Raw genomic sequence first — 20,731 nt, forward strand, 5'->3', positions numbered from 1 at the left:
GTGGGTCACTGAATGCTATCACATGATGGGGCATTTTAAGTCTGCAGTACAAGAGATGATGCATTGTAAATGTCAACGGTCACAAACAAATTCGCTGGGCGTGTGTGAAACAGTCATTTCATAAATATTCTAATGTTCTAGGTCAAGGGAGACCACCCTGGGAGCCGGAACCAGAATTTTATCAGTGTTAATGTCAAAAGGGCCACAGTAACAAAATAAAAAACATTAATAGTGACTTATAAGTATATGTATACTGTATAAGCATTAATATACGACAAACTTCAATTAGAATTAGGGAAAGCAAAAAAAATATGCGGGGGAATATAATGTATCTGAATATAATAAGTCCCTTTATTTAGTTTTTTCATTGTTATTCTGTGCAAAACAGTTTGTCATTTTTTATTTCCACCCTTGGGTAAAATAAATCAAAATATGCTTAGTCCTGTGTATTTAGTTACTCTCTCTCTCCCTGCTCTACCACTTTCCCTTGTCTCCTCTCTCTCACTGTCACCCCTCCCTCCTCTCACTGTACCCCCTCAATTCCTCTTCTCCCACCCACCCAATACTCAATTCTCCCCCCTCCACCCAATACTAAATTTTCCCCCCTCCACCCAACACTCAATTCTCCCCCCTCCACCCAACACTCAATTCTCCCCCCTCCACCCAACACTCAATTCTCCCCCCTCCACCCAACACTCAATTCTCCCCCCATCCAATACTCAATTCTCCCCCCTCCACCCAACACACAATTCTCCCCCCTCCACCCAACACTCAATTCTCCCCCCGCCACCCAACACTCAATTCTCCACACGCTTGATTACCCTCAACCACACAACCCCCTCCCTCCCCTTACACACACAATTCCACACACACACTTCCAGCACTTTACCTTGGGGCACGGTGAGAGGCCTCTGGTACCGCGTCTAGTCACATGTTGATGCGCAAGGTCAGGCCCATCTTCCGGTGTGGCAACGCAGGCAGGGGAGGGAGGAGTGCAAAACGTGATATATCAAAAGTGGCGCTCTATTATAAGCTTTAAACACGTGTTAATCCAATATTAACATATAAACCATAAATTGAATAAATATAAGTGATACAAACAAATCCTTGAATGCTGCTGTGACCCAGTGCAGGACTGCTCTCTCAATCCCAGGTGAATATGGCGACGTGGTGATCAAAGGGAAGCGCAAACATGTGGAGATATAAAAAATAAAACTGATGGTGCAGTATTGTGACAAATAAATACGTATTCTTCTTTAAGTCTGCTGTTATTTATACTCACAAATGTGAGGATGATACTGTGTACGTAAAGGTATCTTTGGGTATATGTCTGCAGTGATGATAAGCTGGCTGGAACCTCGGTGTGGGAATATATTCCTTAAATGGTTAAACACAGAAAAGCCAACATAGCGCGATCTGTTTAAAAACTGTATTCAAGTGGTTAAAAATATAACATTACACTCACATGATGTATGCTATTTAAAAGCATTTAGATACGCAATGCATCTCGCCTCCGGTATCTTGGTGCAGTTTTTCCTTCCCTCTTCTCGGCGTGCGTCTCACTCCTGCGTTCCAGCAGGGCGGATGTGACGTCAGTGAGACTTCGGGAGTTCCGGTTTGGAGGGCTGGCTGTGAATCACCTTCACTCTACGCGTTTCTTCCCTTAGGATTTCTTCAGGACTCCTGAAGAAATCCTAAGGGAAGAAACGCGTAGAGTGAAGGTGATTCACAGCCAGCCCTCCAAACCGGAACTCCCGAAGTCTCACTGACGTCACATCCGCCCTGCTGGAACGCAGGAGTGAGACGCACGCCGAGAAGAGGGAAGGAAAAACTGCACCAAGATACCGGAGGCGAGATGCATTGCGTATCTAAATGCTTTTAAATAGCATACATCATGTGAGTGTAATGTTATATTTTTAACCACTTGAATACAGTTTTTAAACAGATCGCGCTATGTTGGCTTTTCTGTGTTTAACCATTTAAGGAATATATTCCCACACCGAGGTTCCAGCCAGCTTATCATCACTGCAGACATATACCCAAAGATACCTTTACGTACACAGTATCATCCTCACATTTGTGAGTATAAATAACACCAGGGGAGGGAGGAGGAAAGCGAAAGTGCCAGTTGGCTGGACCCCCGAACTGAGCAAGTAGTTGCTGAAACAGCCACGGTTTGCCGACCCCTGGCCTATGTTGTAATAGCATTTTAGGTAGGGGCTGCACATGAAGCACCGAAGGGCCACGTGGCCACGGGGTGGCCACCCCTGCTTGCTCTAGGTTTTAGGAGCTCATATTACATTGACTTTCCACAACAGGCTTTTTAATTAGTTAGGCAAAGATTGTTATGTCTTCTGAACGAAGCAGATGTGACTAATAATTAAAACATGCTGCGGAAAGTATGATTACTATATTAGCAGCTAACAACATTTAGACTCGTTTTCTAAATTATTTTATTATTACTTAAGTTCCTTAAAATAAAATACATATAAAAGTAATGCAGTGAATTAATTGCATAATAACTGATCTAGAATGTCATAATTGTATCTATTTCAGGGATTTACCATCCAGAAAGTGTTGGTACAAATCCTCTGAACAATAAAAGTAGAATTTAAAGGTATTGTAAACGTGTACGTTTATTTGAAATACAGTGTTACGAATGGAAACGTTTGGCTAGGAACATGCTGGTATTTGGATACCACAACCATGGAAATTAGAATCCATAGGGATTGGCAAACTAATGGCTCTTCAAAGCATGCAAATTGACAAGAATCTGACTTCACGTTTGTTTGCTACAATCGGACAGAGCCCCAGCACACTTTGAGGGTTGTTGAAATTTATGTAAGCAATGTTTGAGGTGTGGAACATAGGTTAGTCAGTGGTCAATAAAAGGAACCAATTGTGAATTGATATTAAGCATTAGTAGAGGGACTATCCCTCGTACAGGTAAAGTAACTTTAGAAGAAAGGTCAGCCTTCTATAGCATAGACATGCAGTCTGTCTTCCTCCAGATTTTGTGCTACTATTGCCTGGTGTTCTTGAGGTCTAGCCAGTCCGAGAAACTGTTCTACAGCCGGGATCATTCAGACATGCAGACTTCTTCATTCCAACAGGCAGAGCTGGTCACAGACCTGGTCTCAGCGCAGGTAAACTCCACTAATGCAGCATCTTGTCTTAACCACTAACTAGAACAATGGTTTTCGATCCTTTTTTGGTTAAAGAACCCTATAATTATACTGTGAAATTCTGAGGAACACCAACCCTCTCTAACAGCTCGTCTGAGATCAGATGCATCGTAAGGAACTCGAACCCTCTCTAATAGCGCGTCTGATATCAGATGCATTGTCAATTCTTTTGTATGTGTCACAATTTAAAATTACCTGAAAACTGCTGCGAATACTTTAGGGACGCACGGAGAACCCAAAGGTCCCTAGGAAACCCTGTTGAAAAACAATGCACTAAGAGTTACTATAAGGCAGCTTGTAATTTTCTAGTTTTTCACTGGTCTTTCAATAGTGACAGTCTTTATACAACCATTTTGTGAATTAGATTTGTAATTGAAATATGGGAACTGATTCTGAAACCAATAAATGATACAGAAAAATAAATATGTACAGACATAATTAAGGTAGAATGACAGCAGAACAGACCATTCCTATTATCATTAACAGATAGGTATAGTTCAATTAGTAAAGGAAGAATTTAGATTCATAAAGTTGAAGATCTAATACATATGGTCTGTCTAATCAGGAGTAAATCTTAAATCTCATGATATATCTGGTACCTGGCCTAAAAGCAATCTTATCAGTTTCTTAATATGGCGATTCTCATGCAGAGGAAACCGCAAATATGGTTGTTGGGAATTAGAAAATATATCTGGGCACAATTGAATAGACAAAATGTGTACATTTCTTATAACTCTAAAATAACACTTTGTTTTTTATGATGAAACCATGGGCCAAGCTCATTGGTGTTTGTCGAGTTTTGTTTTTTTTGCAGAGTTTTGTTTTTTCGAGTTTTGGTTTTTTTTGGTGATTTCAGTGTTTGGCGATTTTGTTTTCTGGTGAGTTTTGGTGTTTGGCGATTTTTGTTTTTTTGCAGAGTTTTGGTGTTTGGCGATTTTTGTTGTTTGGCGAGTTTTGGTGTTTTGTTGGGTTTGTGAAAAGTTTGAAAGCAAACTTTCTGTGCTGCTCAATTCAATATGACTGGGTTTGATTGTAGTATTCAGCTGCTCGTGTATTGTATTCTGTTATTATGTTAACACAGTCTGCCCTGAGCCCTGCTCATAACATATTTAGTTCTGCTGTCCTTCTCAGATAATGTGAGCCTCCCCACTTTATATTATATCCTGACTTTTCTTGCTATGACACACTAATACCGAAGTGGCCAACTCCAGTCCTCAAGGGCCACAATCAGGTCAGGTTTTCAGGATATCCCTGCTTCAGCACAGGTTTAGCTTTTTACCCATATTGTTAAGAATTCTCTAAAGCTTTTGCACACTTCATTATTTGCCAAATATTGTACAGACATTTGATCTCTCATGAAGATCTTGACAGTTGGTCATCTTTAATAAACTGACATATTGAGAAAGTTTCAGAAATTTGTGAATTCCCCCAAACTGCCAAATTCAGGCTTATTTGCAAAGGTTTCTCCAATCTGTAGTGTTGTGTTGAATATTATATAAAATATCGAGTGGATCTTAACAATAAACTGCTTGTTTATTGATTATTTTTTTTTAGCAATATTTAGCAAAATACGGCTGGACAGAACCAATAAATTGGGACACGTCCTTAACGAGCGATAACGAACCTCTGAAAGATTTCAATCTGATGCACGAGGGGATAATCAATTCAAGACAGGTGCTCGAAAATCTAATCGAGCCCACGAGAAACCCTGGGTTTACAGTGGCTCTGAAAAAGTTTCAGAAGCTAAATAACTTGCCGGCCACTGGGAGACTAGATGATGCCACCGTAGCGGCAATGAACAAGCCAAGGTGCGGAGTACCGGACAACCAGATCACGAAAACAAGCCTTGATAAACGCACCATAGAAGAGTTGCCTGAGAACAAAACTGGAACTTCCAAGAACATCACTAACCAAAGAGCAGACCCTCCAAGAATCCGTAAAAAAAGGTTCGTAGACATGCTAATGTCTGCAAGTAAGTATGGGAAAGGACATGAGGCTCGACAGGTAACAGGAGGAAAAGCGTTTGCTAAAAAGCTGCTGAAATGGAGAATGATTGGAGAGGGATACAGCAGTCAGCTTTCCATTAATGAACAGAGATACGTGTTCAGATTAGCTTTTCGGATGTGGAGTGAAGTCATGCCCTTGGACTTCGAAGAGGACATCACTGCCCCTCTCTCCCAAGTTGACATCAAATTAGGATTCGGACGAGGTAATCAAGCATTTTTACGTTTAGATATGAAGTAACTGCTACGATTTGGTTATTGCTTGTCTCTAGAAAAAGAGGCGATGTTTGATTGCCCGGTGATCCAGTTGGCTATCTCCTGTTCACAGATACATGCTAGCAGACCATAAGCTAATTAAACGTGTCTAACAGAGGTACAAGAGGCTAACGTCCTGTTACTTGTGGCCTTAGAAAGTCACTTTGTGTGTAATTTATTTAAGTTATTCTATTGTTTTGTCCTTTATTAAAGAGAAAAAGGGTCATCCATATCTCTCTGTGCCTCTGCACCAAACATTAGATTGTTAGCTCATAGGTTCAGCAACTTATGCAACAAAACCTTCTGATTATAGTTGACAAACCACAAGCAATTGTCTTCATTATTGATGCAGTCTCTTATAATTGCACTTTTATTATTATTTTTATTATTATAAACTGCTGACAGTTTACTTGATACTCTATAACAGGGCTGGCCAACTCCTGTCCTCAAGGGCTACCAACAGATCAGGTTCAAGCATATCCCTGCTTCAGCACAGGTGGCCCAATCAGTAGCTCAGTCAATGACTGAGCCACTGATTGATCCACCTGTGCCGAAGCAGGGATAGCCTTAAAACCTGACCTGTTGGTGGCCCTTGAGGACTGGAGTTGGTCACTCCAGTTATATAATATAGGAGATACAGGGTCAGTAGCAATGACAACATCCTGTTTAACATGCAAATATTGCAGAGTTCCATTTCCTAGTGATCTGGACATAATGGATACAAGAGAGTAAAAACAGAGTACAAAAAATGACAAGTATCCTGCAGCGCTTTGCTTTACGGTAGGAAAGGGTTAAAAACAAATCAAGCTGATGCCAGATAAAAAAAAAAAGCTTTGTATTCATCTACCACGTAACAGACAAAAAGAATAGATTGTGACCGAGGGAAAAAAAAGAAAGAAACGAAAAATAAAATACGGTATTCGACATGATATCAAAAAGGCAGAATAAACCGGAGAAAATACTGGCTTGCAAACCAAACCAAGCAGATGTTTGCTGCACAGAGAAAGGCCGGCACAAGTGAATCACAGCACCGCTGCCTTGCACTAACACGATTAAGGAAGGCTAAATCCTGTTACACTGCACCTAATAGAACAAGGGAAGAAGAAGAGAGAAGAGATTGTGTCTGTTTAAGCGGCAACCCAAGTGGAGCCATTTGTTTTGTGAATGTGTTTTTTATTTTTTAACACAGAATTGAAGCAAGGAGTCTCCAGAGCTGAAACCCATACATTTCAGCTTCGGGGACCCACTGCTTCTGGAGATACAGACCTCCTCCGTAGCGGGGTGCTGGTAGCTGGTAGCACTCCGCTGGGCTAGCAGGGTTCACATAATGGCGGCTTCAAAACTTCAGCGCCCTGCAGGCCAATAGGAGGCCATGACGTCATCAGGTTCGGCTTCCTATTGGCCCAGGTGACGCTGGAGCTTTACACTTTGCTGCGATACCAGCACCCCTTTTGGAGGTCTGTATTTCAGGAAGCAGGGGGGTCCCGGAGCTGAAATGAATGGGGTTCAGCTTCAGGGACTCCCTGCTTCAAACCTATGTTCAAAACTAATAAATAAATAAAGCGCATGAATTGCTCCTTTAAAGGCAAAGAGGGAATATGATGATGTCAAAGAATTCAAGAAGAAAGGTTTTTCACGTAACCTCTTTAGTGCTGGAAGGGAGCAGAGATCACTGATTTAGAGGATAATTAACCCTTTTATCGTCAGGATAAGCAAGCAATGCATTGCATAGTAATTGCCCCATGGAACTAAAGAGGGCTAATAGCATCTCGCCTCTAATATAGTGTCACCTTTAGTTTTTCCTACGTCAATGCATTATTTCAGGGGCACTTTTTGCTCTTACATAACAACATAGATGTGGATACAATTCATGTAAATTAAAACACTAGCAGTGACTTTGAACTATTTTCTCTGAGTGCCCTAAAAGGGGATGAATAATGAAATATATATGTAGTTTGTTCCATTTCTGTATAGCCCAAGCTCTCCCACTTCAATGACCAGTGCCTTTCTTTATCACATATTAAGAACATCTCTCCCGCTCCACAGGTCGGCACTTAGGATGCACTCGGGCATTCGACGGCTCGGGGCAGGAGTTTGCACATGCCTGGTTCCTGGGTGACATTCACTTTGATGACGATGAACATTTTACAGCTCCCAGCAGCGAGAACGGGATTAGTCTCCTGAAGGTACGTGCTGCTCATGTACCCAGAACACAGAGCAAACCACCTAAACAAAACGCTGACCTGGCCCCTCCCTGCAACGGTATAGTGTCTACGCAGAATGACCACGTTTCACTGACATTTTCAGGGGTCAAACTGCTAGGACAAACCAGTTGTGAATGAGTCTATGACCGAAGTGGCCAACAACAGTCCTCAAGGGCCACCGACAGATAAAGTTTTCAGGATACCCCTGCTTCAGCACAGGTGGCTCAATCAGTGGCTCAGTCGTTGACGGGTTTTGAACTCAGTTGTTGACTGAGCCACTGGTTGAGCCACCTGTGCTGAAGCAGGGATATCCTGAAACCCTGATCTGTTGGTGGCGCTCGCTCGAGGACTGGAGTTGGCCTCCCCTAGTCTGTGATAACACAATCCTTTTAAACAGGGATGCAGAGCTGATACACAGGGATGCAGAGCTGATATACAGGGATGCAGAGCTGATATACAGGGATGCAGAGCTGATATACAGGGATGCAGAGCTGATACACAGGGATGCAGAGCTGATATACAGGGATGCAGAGCTGATATACAGGGATGCAGAGCTGATATACAGGGATGCAGAGCTGATACACAGGGATGCAGAGCTGATATACAGGGATGCAGAGCTGATATACAGGGATGCAGAGCTGATACACAGGGATGCAGAGCTGATATACAGGGATGCAGAGCTGATACACAGGGATGCAGAGCTGATGATATACAGGGATGCAGAGCTGATACACAGGGATGCAGAGCTGATATACAGGGATGCAGAGCTGATATACAGGGATGCAGAGCTGATATACAGGGATGCAGAGCTGATATACAGGGATGCAGAGCTGATATACAGGGATGCAGAGCTGATATACAGGGATGCAGAGCTGATATACAGGGATGCAGAGCTGATATACACAGGGATGCAGAGCTGATATACAGGGATGCAGAGCTGATGATATACAGGGATGCAGAGCTGATATACAGGGATGCAGAGCTGATACACAGGGATGCAGAGCTGATACACAGGGATGCAGAGCTGATATACAGGGGTGCAGAGCTGATATACAGGGATGCAGAGCTGATGTACAGGGATGCAGAGCTGATGATATACAGGGATGCAGAGCTGATATACAGGGATGCAGAGCTGATGATATACAGGGATGCAGAGCTGATATACAGGGATGCAGAGCTGATGATATACAGGGATGCAGAGCTGATACACAGGGGTGCAGAGCTGATACACAGGGATGCAGAGCTGATGATACACAGGGATGCAGAGCTGATATACAGGGATGCAGAGCTGATATACAGGGATGCAGAGCTGATGATATACAGGGATGCAGAGCTGATATACAGGGATGCAGAGCTGATACACAGGGATGCAGAGCTGATATACAGGGATGCAGAGCTGATGATACACAGGGATGCAGAGCTGATACACAGGGGTGCAGAGCTGATATACAGGGATGCAGAGCTGATACACAGGGGTGCAGAGCTGATATACAGGGATGCAGAGCTGATACACAGGGGTGCAGAGCTGATATACAGGGATGCAGAGCTGATGATATACAGGGATGCAGAGCTGATGATATACAGGGATGCAGAGCTGATGATATACAGGGATGCAGAGCTGATACACAGGGATGCAGAGCTGATGATATATAGGGATGCAGAGCTGATACACAGGGATGCAGAGCTGATACACAGGGATGCAGAGCTGATGATATACAGGGATGCAGAGCTGATGATATACAGGGGTGCAGAGCTGATGATATACAGGGATGCAGAGCTGATACACAGGGGGGCAGAGCTGATATACAGGGATGCAGAGCTGATGATATACAGGGGTGCAGAGCTGATGTACAGGGATGCAGAGCTGATGATATATAGGGATGCAGAGCTGATATACAGGGATGCAGAGCTGATACACAGGGATGCAGAGCTGATATACAGGGATGCAGAGCTGATACACAGGGATGCAGAGCTGATGATATATAGGGATGCAGAGCTGATACACAGGGATGCAGAGCTGATACACAGGGATGCAGAGCTGATGATATACAGGGATGCAGAGCTGATGATATACAGGGGTGCAGAGCTGATGATATACAGGGATGCAGAGCTGATACACAGGGGGGCAGAGCTGATATACAGGGATGCAGAGCTGATGATATACAGGGGTGCAGAGCTGATGATATACAGGGATGCAGAGCTGATACACAGGGGGGCAGAGCTGATGTACAGGGATGCAGAGCTGATATACAGGGATGCAGAGCTGATACACAGGGATGCAGAGCTGATGATATACAGGGATGCAGAGCTGATGTACAGGGATGCAGAGCTGATGATATATAGGGATGCAGAGCTGATATACAGGGATGCAGAGCTGATACACAGGGATGCAGAGCTGATGATATACAGGGATGCAGAGCTGATGATATACAGGGATGCAGAGCTGATACACAGGGATGCAGAGCTGATATACAGGGATGCAGAGCTGATATACAGGGATGCAGAGCTGATACACAGGGATGCAGAGCTGATACACAGGGATGCAGAGCTGATGATATACAGGGATGCAGAGCTGATACACAGGGATGCAGAGCTGATATACAGGGATGCAGAGCTGATGATATACAGGGATGCAGAGCTGATACACAGGGATGCAGAGCTGATACACAGGGATGCAGAGCTGATATACAGGGATGCAGAGCTGATATACAGGGATGCAGAGCTGATATACAGGGATGCAGAGCTGATATACAGGGATGCAGAGCTGATATACAGGGATGCAGAGCTGATATACAGGGATGCAGAGCTGATACACAGGGATGCAGAGCTGATATACAGGGATGCAGAGCTGATATACAGGGATGCAGAGCTGATACACAGGGATGCAGAGCTGATATACAGGGATGCAGAGCTGATATACAGGGATGCAGAGCTGATATACAGGGATGCAGAGCTGATATACAGGGATGCAGAGCTGATACACAGGGATGCAGAGCTGATGATATACAGGGATGCAGAGCTGATATACAGGGATGCAGAGCTGATACACAGGGATGCAGAGCTGATACACAGGGATGCAGAGCTGATGATATACAGGGATGCAGAGCTGATACACAGGGATGCAGAGCTGATACACAGGGATGCAGAGCTGATATACAGGGATGCAGAGCTGATACACAGGGATGCAGAGCTGATATACAGGGATGCAGAGCTGATGATATACAGGGATGCAGAGCTGATACACAGGGATGCAGAGCTGATACACAGGGATGCAGAGCTGATGATATATAGGGATGCAGAGCTGATACACAGGGATGCAGAGCTGATACACAGGGATGCAGAGCTGATGATATATAGGGATGCAGAGCTGATACACAGGGATGCAGAGCTGATACACAGGGATGCAGAGCTGATGATATACAGGGATGCAGAGCTGATACACAGGGGTGCAGAGCTGATGATATACAGGGATGCAGAGCTGATACACAGGGGTGCAGAGCTGATGATATATAGGGATGCAGAGCTGATATACAGGGATGCCCAGCTGATGATACACAGGGATGCAGAGCTGATACACAGGGATGCAGAGCTGATATACAGGGATGCAGAGCTGATACACAGGGATGCAGAGCTGATATACAGGGATGCAGAGCTGATACACAGGGATGCAGAGCTGATATACAGGGATGCAGAGCTGATACACAGGGATGCAGAGCTGATACACAGGGATGCAGAGCTGATACACAGGGATGCAGAGCTGATACACAGGGATGCAGAGCTGATACACAGGGATGCAGAGCTGATACACAGGGATGCAGAGCTGATACACAGGGATGCAGAGCTGATATACTGTACATACAGGTTTAAAACAGATTCTGTGGTCTCTAAAGAAAACCAGTAACGGCTTACAGTTCTGAACTCTGGACTAAATAAAAGAAAAATCTACTCTGCCTGTGCCAGGGGTTCTTGCAACACATTTGAAAGCTGTCGTTTAAGCTCTTGTAGCCATATTGGTGCTGAGAAGTGCAGATTTGTATCAGTTGTGATACCTTTTAGGGACCAGCATGAAAGTTCCTCATAGATGGAATTGTAGTGCACACAACTTTCAAAATGTCACCAGCCAGGCTCCTTTTATCTCTGCTATTATCTTAGCTATTCATTTAAAGCGCAAAGTGCTAAGTAAAGACAACCCGTAGGGCTGGATCCGCATGGCTCTGCTAAGCCAGGGCTCGGTAACGTGATGTTACTGAACACGGGAACAGATATTATGTTCCCTGACTTAACATTGTATTCGCAAAGCTACATATATGCCAAAACAACTGCCTTACTGCATCTTATTAGCATAGGTTTAATGTCACGTTAATGTAGCATAATGTTATCTTACAATAATGTGATGATATGCCAGTCTTAAGCTCCAGCCGCAGTTACAGCCCCAGTGTGCACTGCAGCACACGCACCTGGCGGCGCGTGCACGGGTGAAAGTTGTGATGTGCGGTTTAGGGGGAGCGATGTGAGGTGCTGGGGGCGTGGCCATGATGTGTGGGGGGTGGCACGGCCATGATTGTCTACAATACCAGCACTCCTATTGGTTCACACGATATGCCCTGCCATTGGCTGCCCGCACACCACGTGATCGTGTCGCAGCGAGACACAATCCTTGTCTTCCCTGCCAGCGGACACGTCATCACGCTTTTCGCGCCCACGCGGCGACTTGGGCCAGACCCTTAGGCCTCGTTCAGGGTGCCAGCTGCAGGACTCGGAGGGAGGGCGTGAAGGAGGCAGTGCTGCAGTTTGCTGGGCGATCTGTGTTTATCCCTCAGCAGACTTTTCAGCGTTGGGGAGGGGGCGGGGTTACACACGGCAGGGTAAGTATCCAAGTTGCAGTCATGAAATCATTCTCAAGAATGATTTCATTGGCTGCCTAGGTCCCAGTGACGCTGCTGCAGCTCCAAAAAAACGAAATTTTCGTTTATTGAAACTGTAGCCAGCGTCAACTCCGGGCTTCGGAGACAGGGCAGCTGCTACCCTGACAACCAGTATTCAATTTGAATACTTTGTGTCCCACGGCAGCTCGCACGGCAGCACGCCCTCCCTCCGAAGCCTGCACCCTGAATGAGGCCTCAGAGGGCTGTGGTGTGTGTGGCGCGCACGCCGTAGTGGCCACTGGGGACCTGGCTTTATCTGTACTCATAACCAGACCCTGAAATAGGGCTTTTGCTGATGTGGAGAGAAAGAGGGAAATAAGGCTATATTATTTAAATTATGCTTGTGTCTTTACACCAATCCTGACGGCAAAAGCCCTACTGAATAGTTTGGATCGGAGTAATACCAAGTTTACCTATGACCTACAGGTAGGACTCTGCGATACCCTTAACAGACTTTTGTGAATGTGAGGTTGTGATACTGCATCATTTACATGTCATTATCACCGACATACATCAACAACAACACTCCAGAGGCTCAGGACTAAAGTCTCCACCCGGGCCCAGGGTTGTTGGTGTTTGGGAAAGGGAGGGGGATTTAGCCCCAAACTGATGACAACAGGCTTTAGAGGATCCGGGCCCAAATCCTGTTAGGTTGGGGTGCAGATCCGGACCCTACCTAATGGCGAGGTAGAGCCCTGACGAGACGGCCTATAGTGGGAGTTGGGCGCGTCTTCCAGCAGGGCCTAATTTCTGCATTTGGGCCATGGGGCCCCATTCTGCTGTCCCGGCGCCTCAGCGTCCCTAAAGGCCATTATTGTTAACACTGTGCTCTGGCTTAACATTGTTATCGACTTTAGTGTTGACCTCAGGTTCGGTTAGTGTCATGTTATGTGACTTGACGGAGCTTTGAGGATGTGGGACGTAGAATCAAACCAAACAAAAGTCTTGCATTTGTGTTTTTGAGTTACTCCACATTGGCTCTTCATTGTACACAGCATTGCCGTGCAGTAGAAGTGTTTAGGAAATGTGTTGTGATGTCAATGTTTAATTTGAGCTATTGTTTGTATACATTACATTTATATACATAGCACACCATTAGGTGTCTTTAAATGCTTAGTAGGTGTTATCTAGTGGTTAAAGGACCATTAAAAGTTACAGTAGGTGCTCTGTATAAAGAAGGGAACAATAGTTTGCATAGGCAATGGATGAAGTGTGATCTACACCAGTGGTGCTCCACTCCAGTTTATAAAGACACCCCCCCCCCCCAACAGGTCAGGTTTTGAGGATATCTCTGCTTCAGCACAGGTGGCTCCATGACTGAGCCACCTGTGCTGCAACTGGGATATACTCCAAACTTGACATGTTGGAGGGTCTTAATAAACTGGAGTTGAGCCCCCCTGATCTACACTGAAATTAGCACTATGATCCCTTCAGCCACTGAAGACTGACAAGGTTTGTGTTATATTTATACAGAAAGTAATGTTTTGAAAATATAGATATAATATATACATGATTAAAGGCCATATTTACTAAGCCGTTCTATTCCACAAGACACCTTCTGGTGTCTTTAACAAAAGTATCTTATATAATTGTGTTTCTTCTTCATACATGCAGACGAGAGCGGGATAAAGGAAAAAGGAAGAGAAACCACACCCAGAACAAATATAAACTTTGACACCCAGTCCCATCATATATGCTAATATAATAATCGAATCCACTATGGTTTATATTCAACTTGGAAAGCTTTTTTTATTTTATTTTAAAGATAATACAGTACTGATTGCTCTGGGATATGTTGTCTTTTCCTCCCCAATGAATAGGTGGCAGTTCACGAAATTGGTCATGTTCTTGGGCTATCTCACATCCACAGGACTGGATCAATAATGCAACCCAATTACATTCCCCAGGAATCAGGGTTTGAACTGGACTGGTCTGACAGAAAAGCAATACAAAAACTATACGGTAAGAACAGGCCGACGGGGGCTAATGATTAACTCTCAAATCAAAGGGTGGTCAATCATTCTTAGAGCAGTTGAGTGTTAAGGCACCAATATGTATTTGGGACTTTCCCCCGAAAATGAACATGCTGCAATATAAAGAAAGAATTCATTGAACTTATTGAAGCTACACAAGTACCTTCAATAAAAAGCAAGTAGAATTGTTGGGTACATTATTTGCATTTCCATCCCTAGCCCCCTGTAACCAATGGATAGCACTGGAAGGTAAGACTATTACTACTGTGGGTCAGAGAGAAGTCTCCATGCAACATCAGCATACAGACCAAATCAATACCATCCGTCTGTCACCGTGTTCAAAATAGTTGTAAGATTCAGTCAATCTTTAGCTACAAATTCCTGGTGGATGCGGCTTTTTAATGACCAAAAATGTTTTGTACAGTGAAGCGTTATGGAGAAATGTGCTTATAAAGCCAACTTGTTTTTCCCTTTCATAGGCGTAATAGCATTGGGCCGTGCAGGATTGAACCTTTTAGTTCAGAGTGATCATGGCATTACTTAATACAGAAACGGAAGATGAGTCCACTTCTTCCATTTCCCGGTTTCAGATAGTGGTATGAAACGCACAACACCATCTCCCATGGAAAACGAGCAAAGGGCATGACATGGCCACTGCATCACGGAGCCCCGGGAGGGCCAGACCTCAGGACTTAGTGTTCGGGTGGCCAACTCCAGTCCTCAAGGGGGTCCAACAGGTCAGGTTAAGGATATCCCTGCTTCAGCAAAGGTGGCTCAATGTCTTAGATTTTGACTGAGCCACTTATTGAATCACCTGTGTTGATGCAGGGATACCTTGAAAATCTGATTATTTGTGGCCCTTGGGGACTGGAGTTGGCCACCCCCTGACGTAGGGAAACCCAAAGGGTTCGTGCTTATTTTATGATAGAAAGAGAGGGGGGAAAATAAGATCACATTTCCGTAACTTTTCAAGATTGTTTTGAGCGTGTGTTGTGTGTTTTGCTCAAGGGAGACTGCCCCTTTCTCAGTATCTTACGGACAGGCGATTCTACAAAGAGTTCAAAAGGAAGACTGGATGACTTCTTAGTAACATCATTAAATGGCTCTGTTTGCTTTCTCAAAGGGGTGCAATTTACACCGAGTTTGAGTCAGAGGACCCTGGTTCAATTCCCAGTGTCTGCTCCTTGTGACCTTGGGCAAATCAATTTATCTCCTTGTGCCTCAGGTAGCAAAATCATAGATTTTAAGCTCATCTGCATGCAGGGACTGTCTCTATAAGAATTCCTATGTACTCCGTATTATACTGTAATTGTGAAGCGCTGAGTCACATTGGGAGAAATGTGTTATAGGAAATAAAGTTATTAACTGGAAATGCTGCTTTAAAAAGTGTGAAAGCATTGAATGTCTCTGCGAGCTGCAGGCACGATCTTCCATATCAATGCACATCAGCACAAAATAAGCAAGAATGTGCACTATACAGCTTACTTAGTGTTGTATTGGACCTTGACAGTTCTGCTGTTGTCATTTTTCACAGGTGCCCAAGCAAATTAATTTAGCAGACAGACTGAAAGAGAATCACTACTGGTTAACACAAAGGACAGAACTTATAAGTGTTTAACTAATGCAGGTGTCAAAGTCACTAGTCTGCTTAAACACACAATACATTACATCCCTATTTATTTATAAAATGTTTTACCTGGAAGTAATACATTGAGAGTTGCCTCTCGTTTTCAAGTATGTCCTGGGCACAGAGTTATGATGACATTACTGGGGAATGAACATAAGGCATAGCATCTTTATTTAAATACAAATAGATACAGCTTGCACATTATTTGTGATGCATGTTTTAGTTGACTTTATAACACCAACTGGGTGTAATTGGCGTATATTCTTTGCCATCTTGAAACAAGCTTTTTTTCTGCAGACTAAAGTTTGACGGTACAAACAATAGCACAAGCCTTAATTCCAACAGAAGGTGTTTTAAAGACATAATGACATGTAGTTAAAAATAAACACAGGTTACTTGTGTCCTAATTCCAATTGTAAAACTGGACCAAACCCGGAGTGAATAAAGCTGCATAAGATTTTGTCACAGGACAAATCCTATTGCTTTGATCAATCTGGGGGTGTTTTTTTGCACCTGTTTTGAAGTTGGGAGTTTGGATGTTGATGCTGGGAATGTTAGAGCAGTTTTCAGTGAGACAAACTTAGTGCTTTATCTCTAGTACTGCTTGCCTCATCTATTCTGCTACTTTCTAGCCAGCTGTGGGCACCCTGCTATTGAATGTTTTGAGAGTGAGTGTTAAGCATTTTTCTTAAACAAAGGATTCTTTAAGGCAGGATACTGCAGCCAGAATACTGAACACTACATAAGTAAAATAGGGCAGCGTTTTTTGGATGTTCTCACATTATCATTTTTAGCCCCAGGAGAAATGCAATCTTTTCAAAATAGCTTTGACACACACAGAGTGAGAAAGCCTGTTCCCATAGTGTCAAATTATCCTAGGAGCATTAACAAAGACCCTATGGTAGACCTCTGTAAAATAGCTATTTCCCTTTTAACAACCTTTTATAGCAGCGGGTAATCCTTCCCCACAGAGTACAGTCATATCAGCTTGTAGGGGATGGGGTATCACTCTAGAAATCATGAGAATTAGCAAAGATAAAACTATAAAGGTGCCTTTGCATGTGTCATGGATTTCCTATAAATGCTTCATTTACACCGTTGTCACGCAGTGGTTAAAGTGCAGACAGGATTCCGTGTAATGCCATTCCAGAGAGCACACCATCACTTTTACATTTGCTATTCATTTTAAAACATAGATGCTTCCCTAAAGCCATCTATCGCTTTGCAGCACTTGTACAGCAAATCCTGGATTAAGGCAGCATAACATTAGAAAACCCACCCAGAGACAAACTGATGAGTCCAAAAGGACGAAACATCCCAGTTTGCTTATTGATTCTGCATTGTGGAGCTGGTACTGGTTGCAAATTCAAGATTAGCTGAGATTGGGGGGGGGGGGGGGGGAGGAGAAGACCCTACTGTATGTGTGATATGTTGCTATAATGAAGATGCCGATATCTTGTATAGTAATAAATCCAAGATGATAATCTTGGGGAAGTATTTATTATGTACAGAAAAATTAAGCTCAAAATCCCCATTTTATTTACAATTTAAGAGTAAAGCTTGTGAATGTTAGAGATTCAACACTGCATTTCCAATCAATGCAAATAGAATGGAAACAGCAGTTGAGCTGCTTACTTTCTTTTTAGATAAGAGGTTCAATAATATTAATAAGATTGTCTTATGAAGCACTTGTCACAATGAATTTACGCTGGGAACTGAACCAGATTCCCTCACTTCAAAAGCATTGTGACATTACTACTATAACACTACACTAGCTGCATACCTATTATGTTGCACACCCCTAGTGCAACCTACTTAGACACTTAATTAAAATTGCCTAGGCAGGTGACATCTCTGGTTTGAGATTTCATGAATACAAATAAGTAGTTAAAAACAAATGTTCTTTCCTTTCAGGTTCATGCGAAGGACCCTTTGACACAGCTTTTGACTGGGTTCGCAAAGAGAGAAACCAGTATGGTGAGCTAGTTGTTCGATACAACACATACTTCTTCCGCAATAGCTGGTATTGGATGTATGAGAATCGTAAGAATAGGACACGCTATGGAGATCCAATTGCAGTGTCAACGGGTTGGCATGGAATTCCCACGCAGAATATTGATGCTTTTGTACACGTCTGGACATGGGCCAAAGATGACAGCTACTTTTTCACTGGTATGACTACATAAGCATAAAGGGCAATAGCAATTGCTTATTATTATTGGATACTTTACTGTTGTAATGTTATTGTGGTCTTCCCATCCCATTGCACGGCGATGTGGAATATGTTGACACGTTATAAATAAATGATAGTGGAAGAGTGGAATATGCATATTGGAGATGCAATAACGTAACCTTGCTAATCAATAGAACAGCTGCCGATTTATTCATCCTCAAATTAAGAGCATAACATTTACCTTTACACAGAAGCGATGAAACCCACAGAGGAAATCCGTTTCAAAAGTTAAAATGATTTGGATGGTAAAGTAGTTTGGAGAAAATCCCCAAGATTTGAAATATGGAGTCCTTGTAAAACTTAATTTCGTCCGTATTTCAGTTATGTCAAAAAAAATTGGAACTCAGTGAAGAAGTATGTGATCACGATAACAAGAGGAAAGTTCATTGTAAATAAAACTTATTGTGTTGGATGAAATCACTGGGGCCACATCTTTAATAATAGTCAATTCAGCATGCGAGTAGTTTAGCTACCTGAAGATATTTGCCTAATGCTGCTGTGGGGATTTTGTTTTGAAAATAAATTACATTTTCTACTTTGAGAGAAGCTGCTCAGAGCCTGAAATTTGGATTTTTTTCAGGAGCAAATAGGAAAGTAATACTACATGTGGCTGGCTGGCCACATCTGTGTATGGCTGAAGTGAGGGATTATGGAAATATTTAATTCTCTTCACCTGTTTTCCTTGCCATAAAAGGTAACAGAGTAAGGAATAATTTACTAGGCCTGTGCATTTCTTGGAGAGATTTAAGATTTGAATGCCATCAAGATCAGTCACTGTTCTCATACAATGCCATCATGCCTGTAGCTCCAAGAGAAATATGTTCAGTGGTCAGATATTGCTTTCTGACCTTAATGTACTGTATGCTAATTAAATGACAACATCAGCATTCAAGGCACTGAAACACTCAGCTCATGAAAAAGCAATAATGAACAGAATTGTCATGTAACGAGAATTGGGATAACACCTTTGAGACATTGGGGTCAGTAATATATTGTGAATCAAAGTAGCAATCCCCTCTGCTCACTGAAAATTACAAATGTCCATTCCACATGGTACTTCACTCCTTCAATGTTTATTTTAGGGAGATTCCTGCCTGTTACTGTACATTTCATGCCTCTCTTGTAGAGGAGTGAAGTGTTCTGCAGCAGTTGGAGAATCAGATGACGTTCTTGGCAATCTGAAATAACTCTTACTTGCCTTTAAAGGTACGCAGTTCTGGAGATACGATCGTGAAAACGACAAAGCCTACGCAGTAGATGCCCAGGGAAATACATACCCCCGGTTGATCTCTGAAGGCTTCCCTGGAATCCCAAGCCCAATTAACACAGGATTTTTTGACAGGAGAGCGCAACATATCTACTTCTTCAAAGATTCAAATGTAAGGCAAACTCATGTATTTTTTATTTTGTTGCATCATTTAAGAACAATGTGGTGATAATAATTCAGTTATAATAATAATAATAATAATTCAGTTATAAGTGGAGGTTATAAGTTCAGTATGCCACAAACAGGCATTTCCACTTCATAGCAGAAGTTTTTAACTAAGCAAGGTGTGCTCTTTGGATAAAATGACTATAAAGCTCCTTTATAATATTGTTTGAGGAGGTGAATGGGTTAATAGTAATGGCAATCTATAACCACTCATTTCCCTGCATTTAATAACCTTAATTAATTGCCCATATTTTGTATCAGCTGTGATGAAATATTAGGTAGTCAGGAGGATGTGTTATTGCATATTAAAAAAAACCAAAAAAAAAACATTTAGAACATGCTTTTTTTCGCCCTAGGTTTATGCTTTTGATGTCAACAAAAACCAAGCGGTGGCAAATTATCCCAAAAGAATCGCTGACTTTTTCCCAGCAGTGGCAGCGAATAACCACCCAAAGGGAAACCTAGACGCGGCCTACTATTCCTACACGCACAATTCAATCTTTCTCTTTAAAGGAAAGGAATATTGGAAAGTGGTCAATGAGAAAGACAGGAGGCAAAATCCATCTCTTCCGTACAATGGATTGTTTCCCAAAAGAAAAATATCAGAGCAATGGGTTGATATCTGCAGTGTTCATACTACTTTGTTGAAAATGTAATTTTCTAAAGCGGTTTAGACCCTCAGCTCTAAAAACAGACCCTGTTGTAATAGTAAGCATTGCTTTATATCACTGTAGGCTTCAAACAGTCTAAAGCCGGGATGGCCAACTCCAGTCCTCAAGGTCAAAATTTCAGGATATCCCTGCTTCAGTACAGGTGGCTCAGTCTTTGACTGGGTCACCTGTGCTGAAGCAGGGTTATCCTTAGAGCCCTTGAGGACTGGAGTTGGCCACCGCT

The 20,731-nt window shown here is 42.9% G+C and overlaps 1 protein-coding gene across 1 annotated transcript; it reads left to right on the plus strand.

Moving 5' to 3' along the window:
• The first annotated feature begins 1,690 nt into the window (after positions 1-1,690).
• On the plus strand, positions 1,691-20,624 carry MMP21 (matrix metallopeptidase 21). Its single transcript, XM_075612287.1, has 7 exons — positions 1,691-3,146; positions 4,740-5,394; positions 7,490-7,629; positions 14,393-14,534; positions 18,087-18,344; positions 19,612-19,784; positions 20,194-20,624. Exons 1-7 carry the CDS (start codon positions 2,991-2,993, stop codon positions 20,491-20,493), a joined length of 1,824 nt encoding a protein of 607 aa, XP_075468402.1. The 5' UTR covers positions 1,691-2,990; the 3' UTR covers positions 20,494-20,624.
• The last annotated feature ends 107 nt before the right edge of the window (positions 20,625-20,731 follow it).

Source organism: Ascaphus truei, chromosome 8 (genome assembly GCF_040206685.1).
Source record: "Ascaphus truei isolate aAscTru1 chromosome 8, aAscTru1.hap1, whole genome shotgun sequence".
Lineage (NCBI taxonomy): Eukaryota > Metazoa > Chordata > Amphibia > Anura > Ascaphidae > Ascaphus > Ascaphus truei.

Bases quoted from the DNA above. Each gene is read 5' to 3' on its own strand.
- MMP21 (XM_075612287.1), top strand. From the start codon at position 2,991: ATGCAGTCTGTCTTCCTCCAGATTTTGTGCTACTATTGCCTGGTGTTC. The intron at 3,147-4,739 runs GTAAACTCCACT...ATTTTTTTTTAG, and splicing joins CAGACCTGGTCTCAGCGCAG to CAATATTTAGCAAAATACGG. The intron at 7,630-14,392 runs GTACGTGCTGCT...CCCAATGAATAG, and splicing joins ACGGGATTAGTCTCCTGAAG to GTGGCAGTTCACGAAATTGG.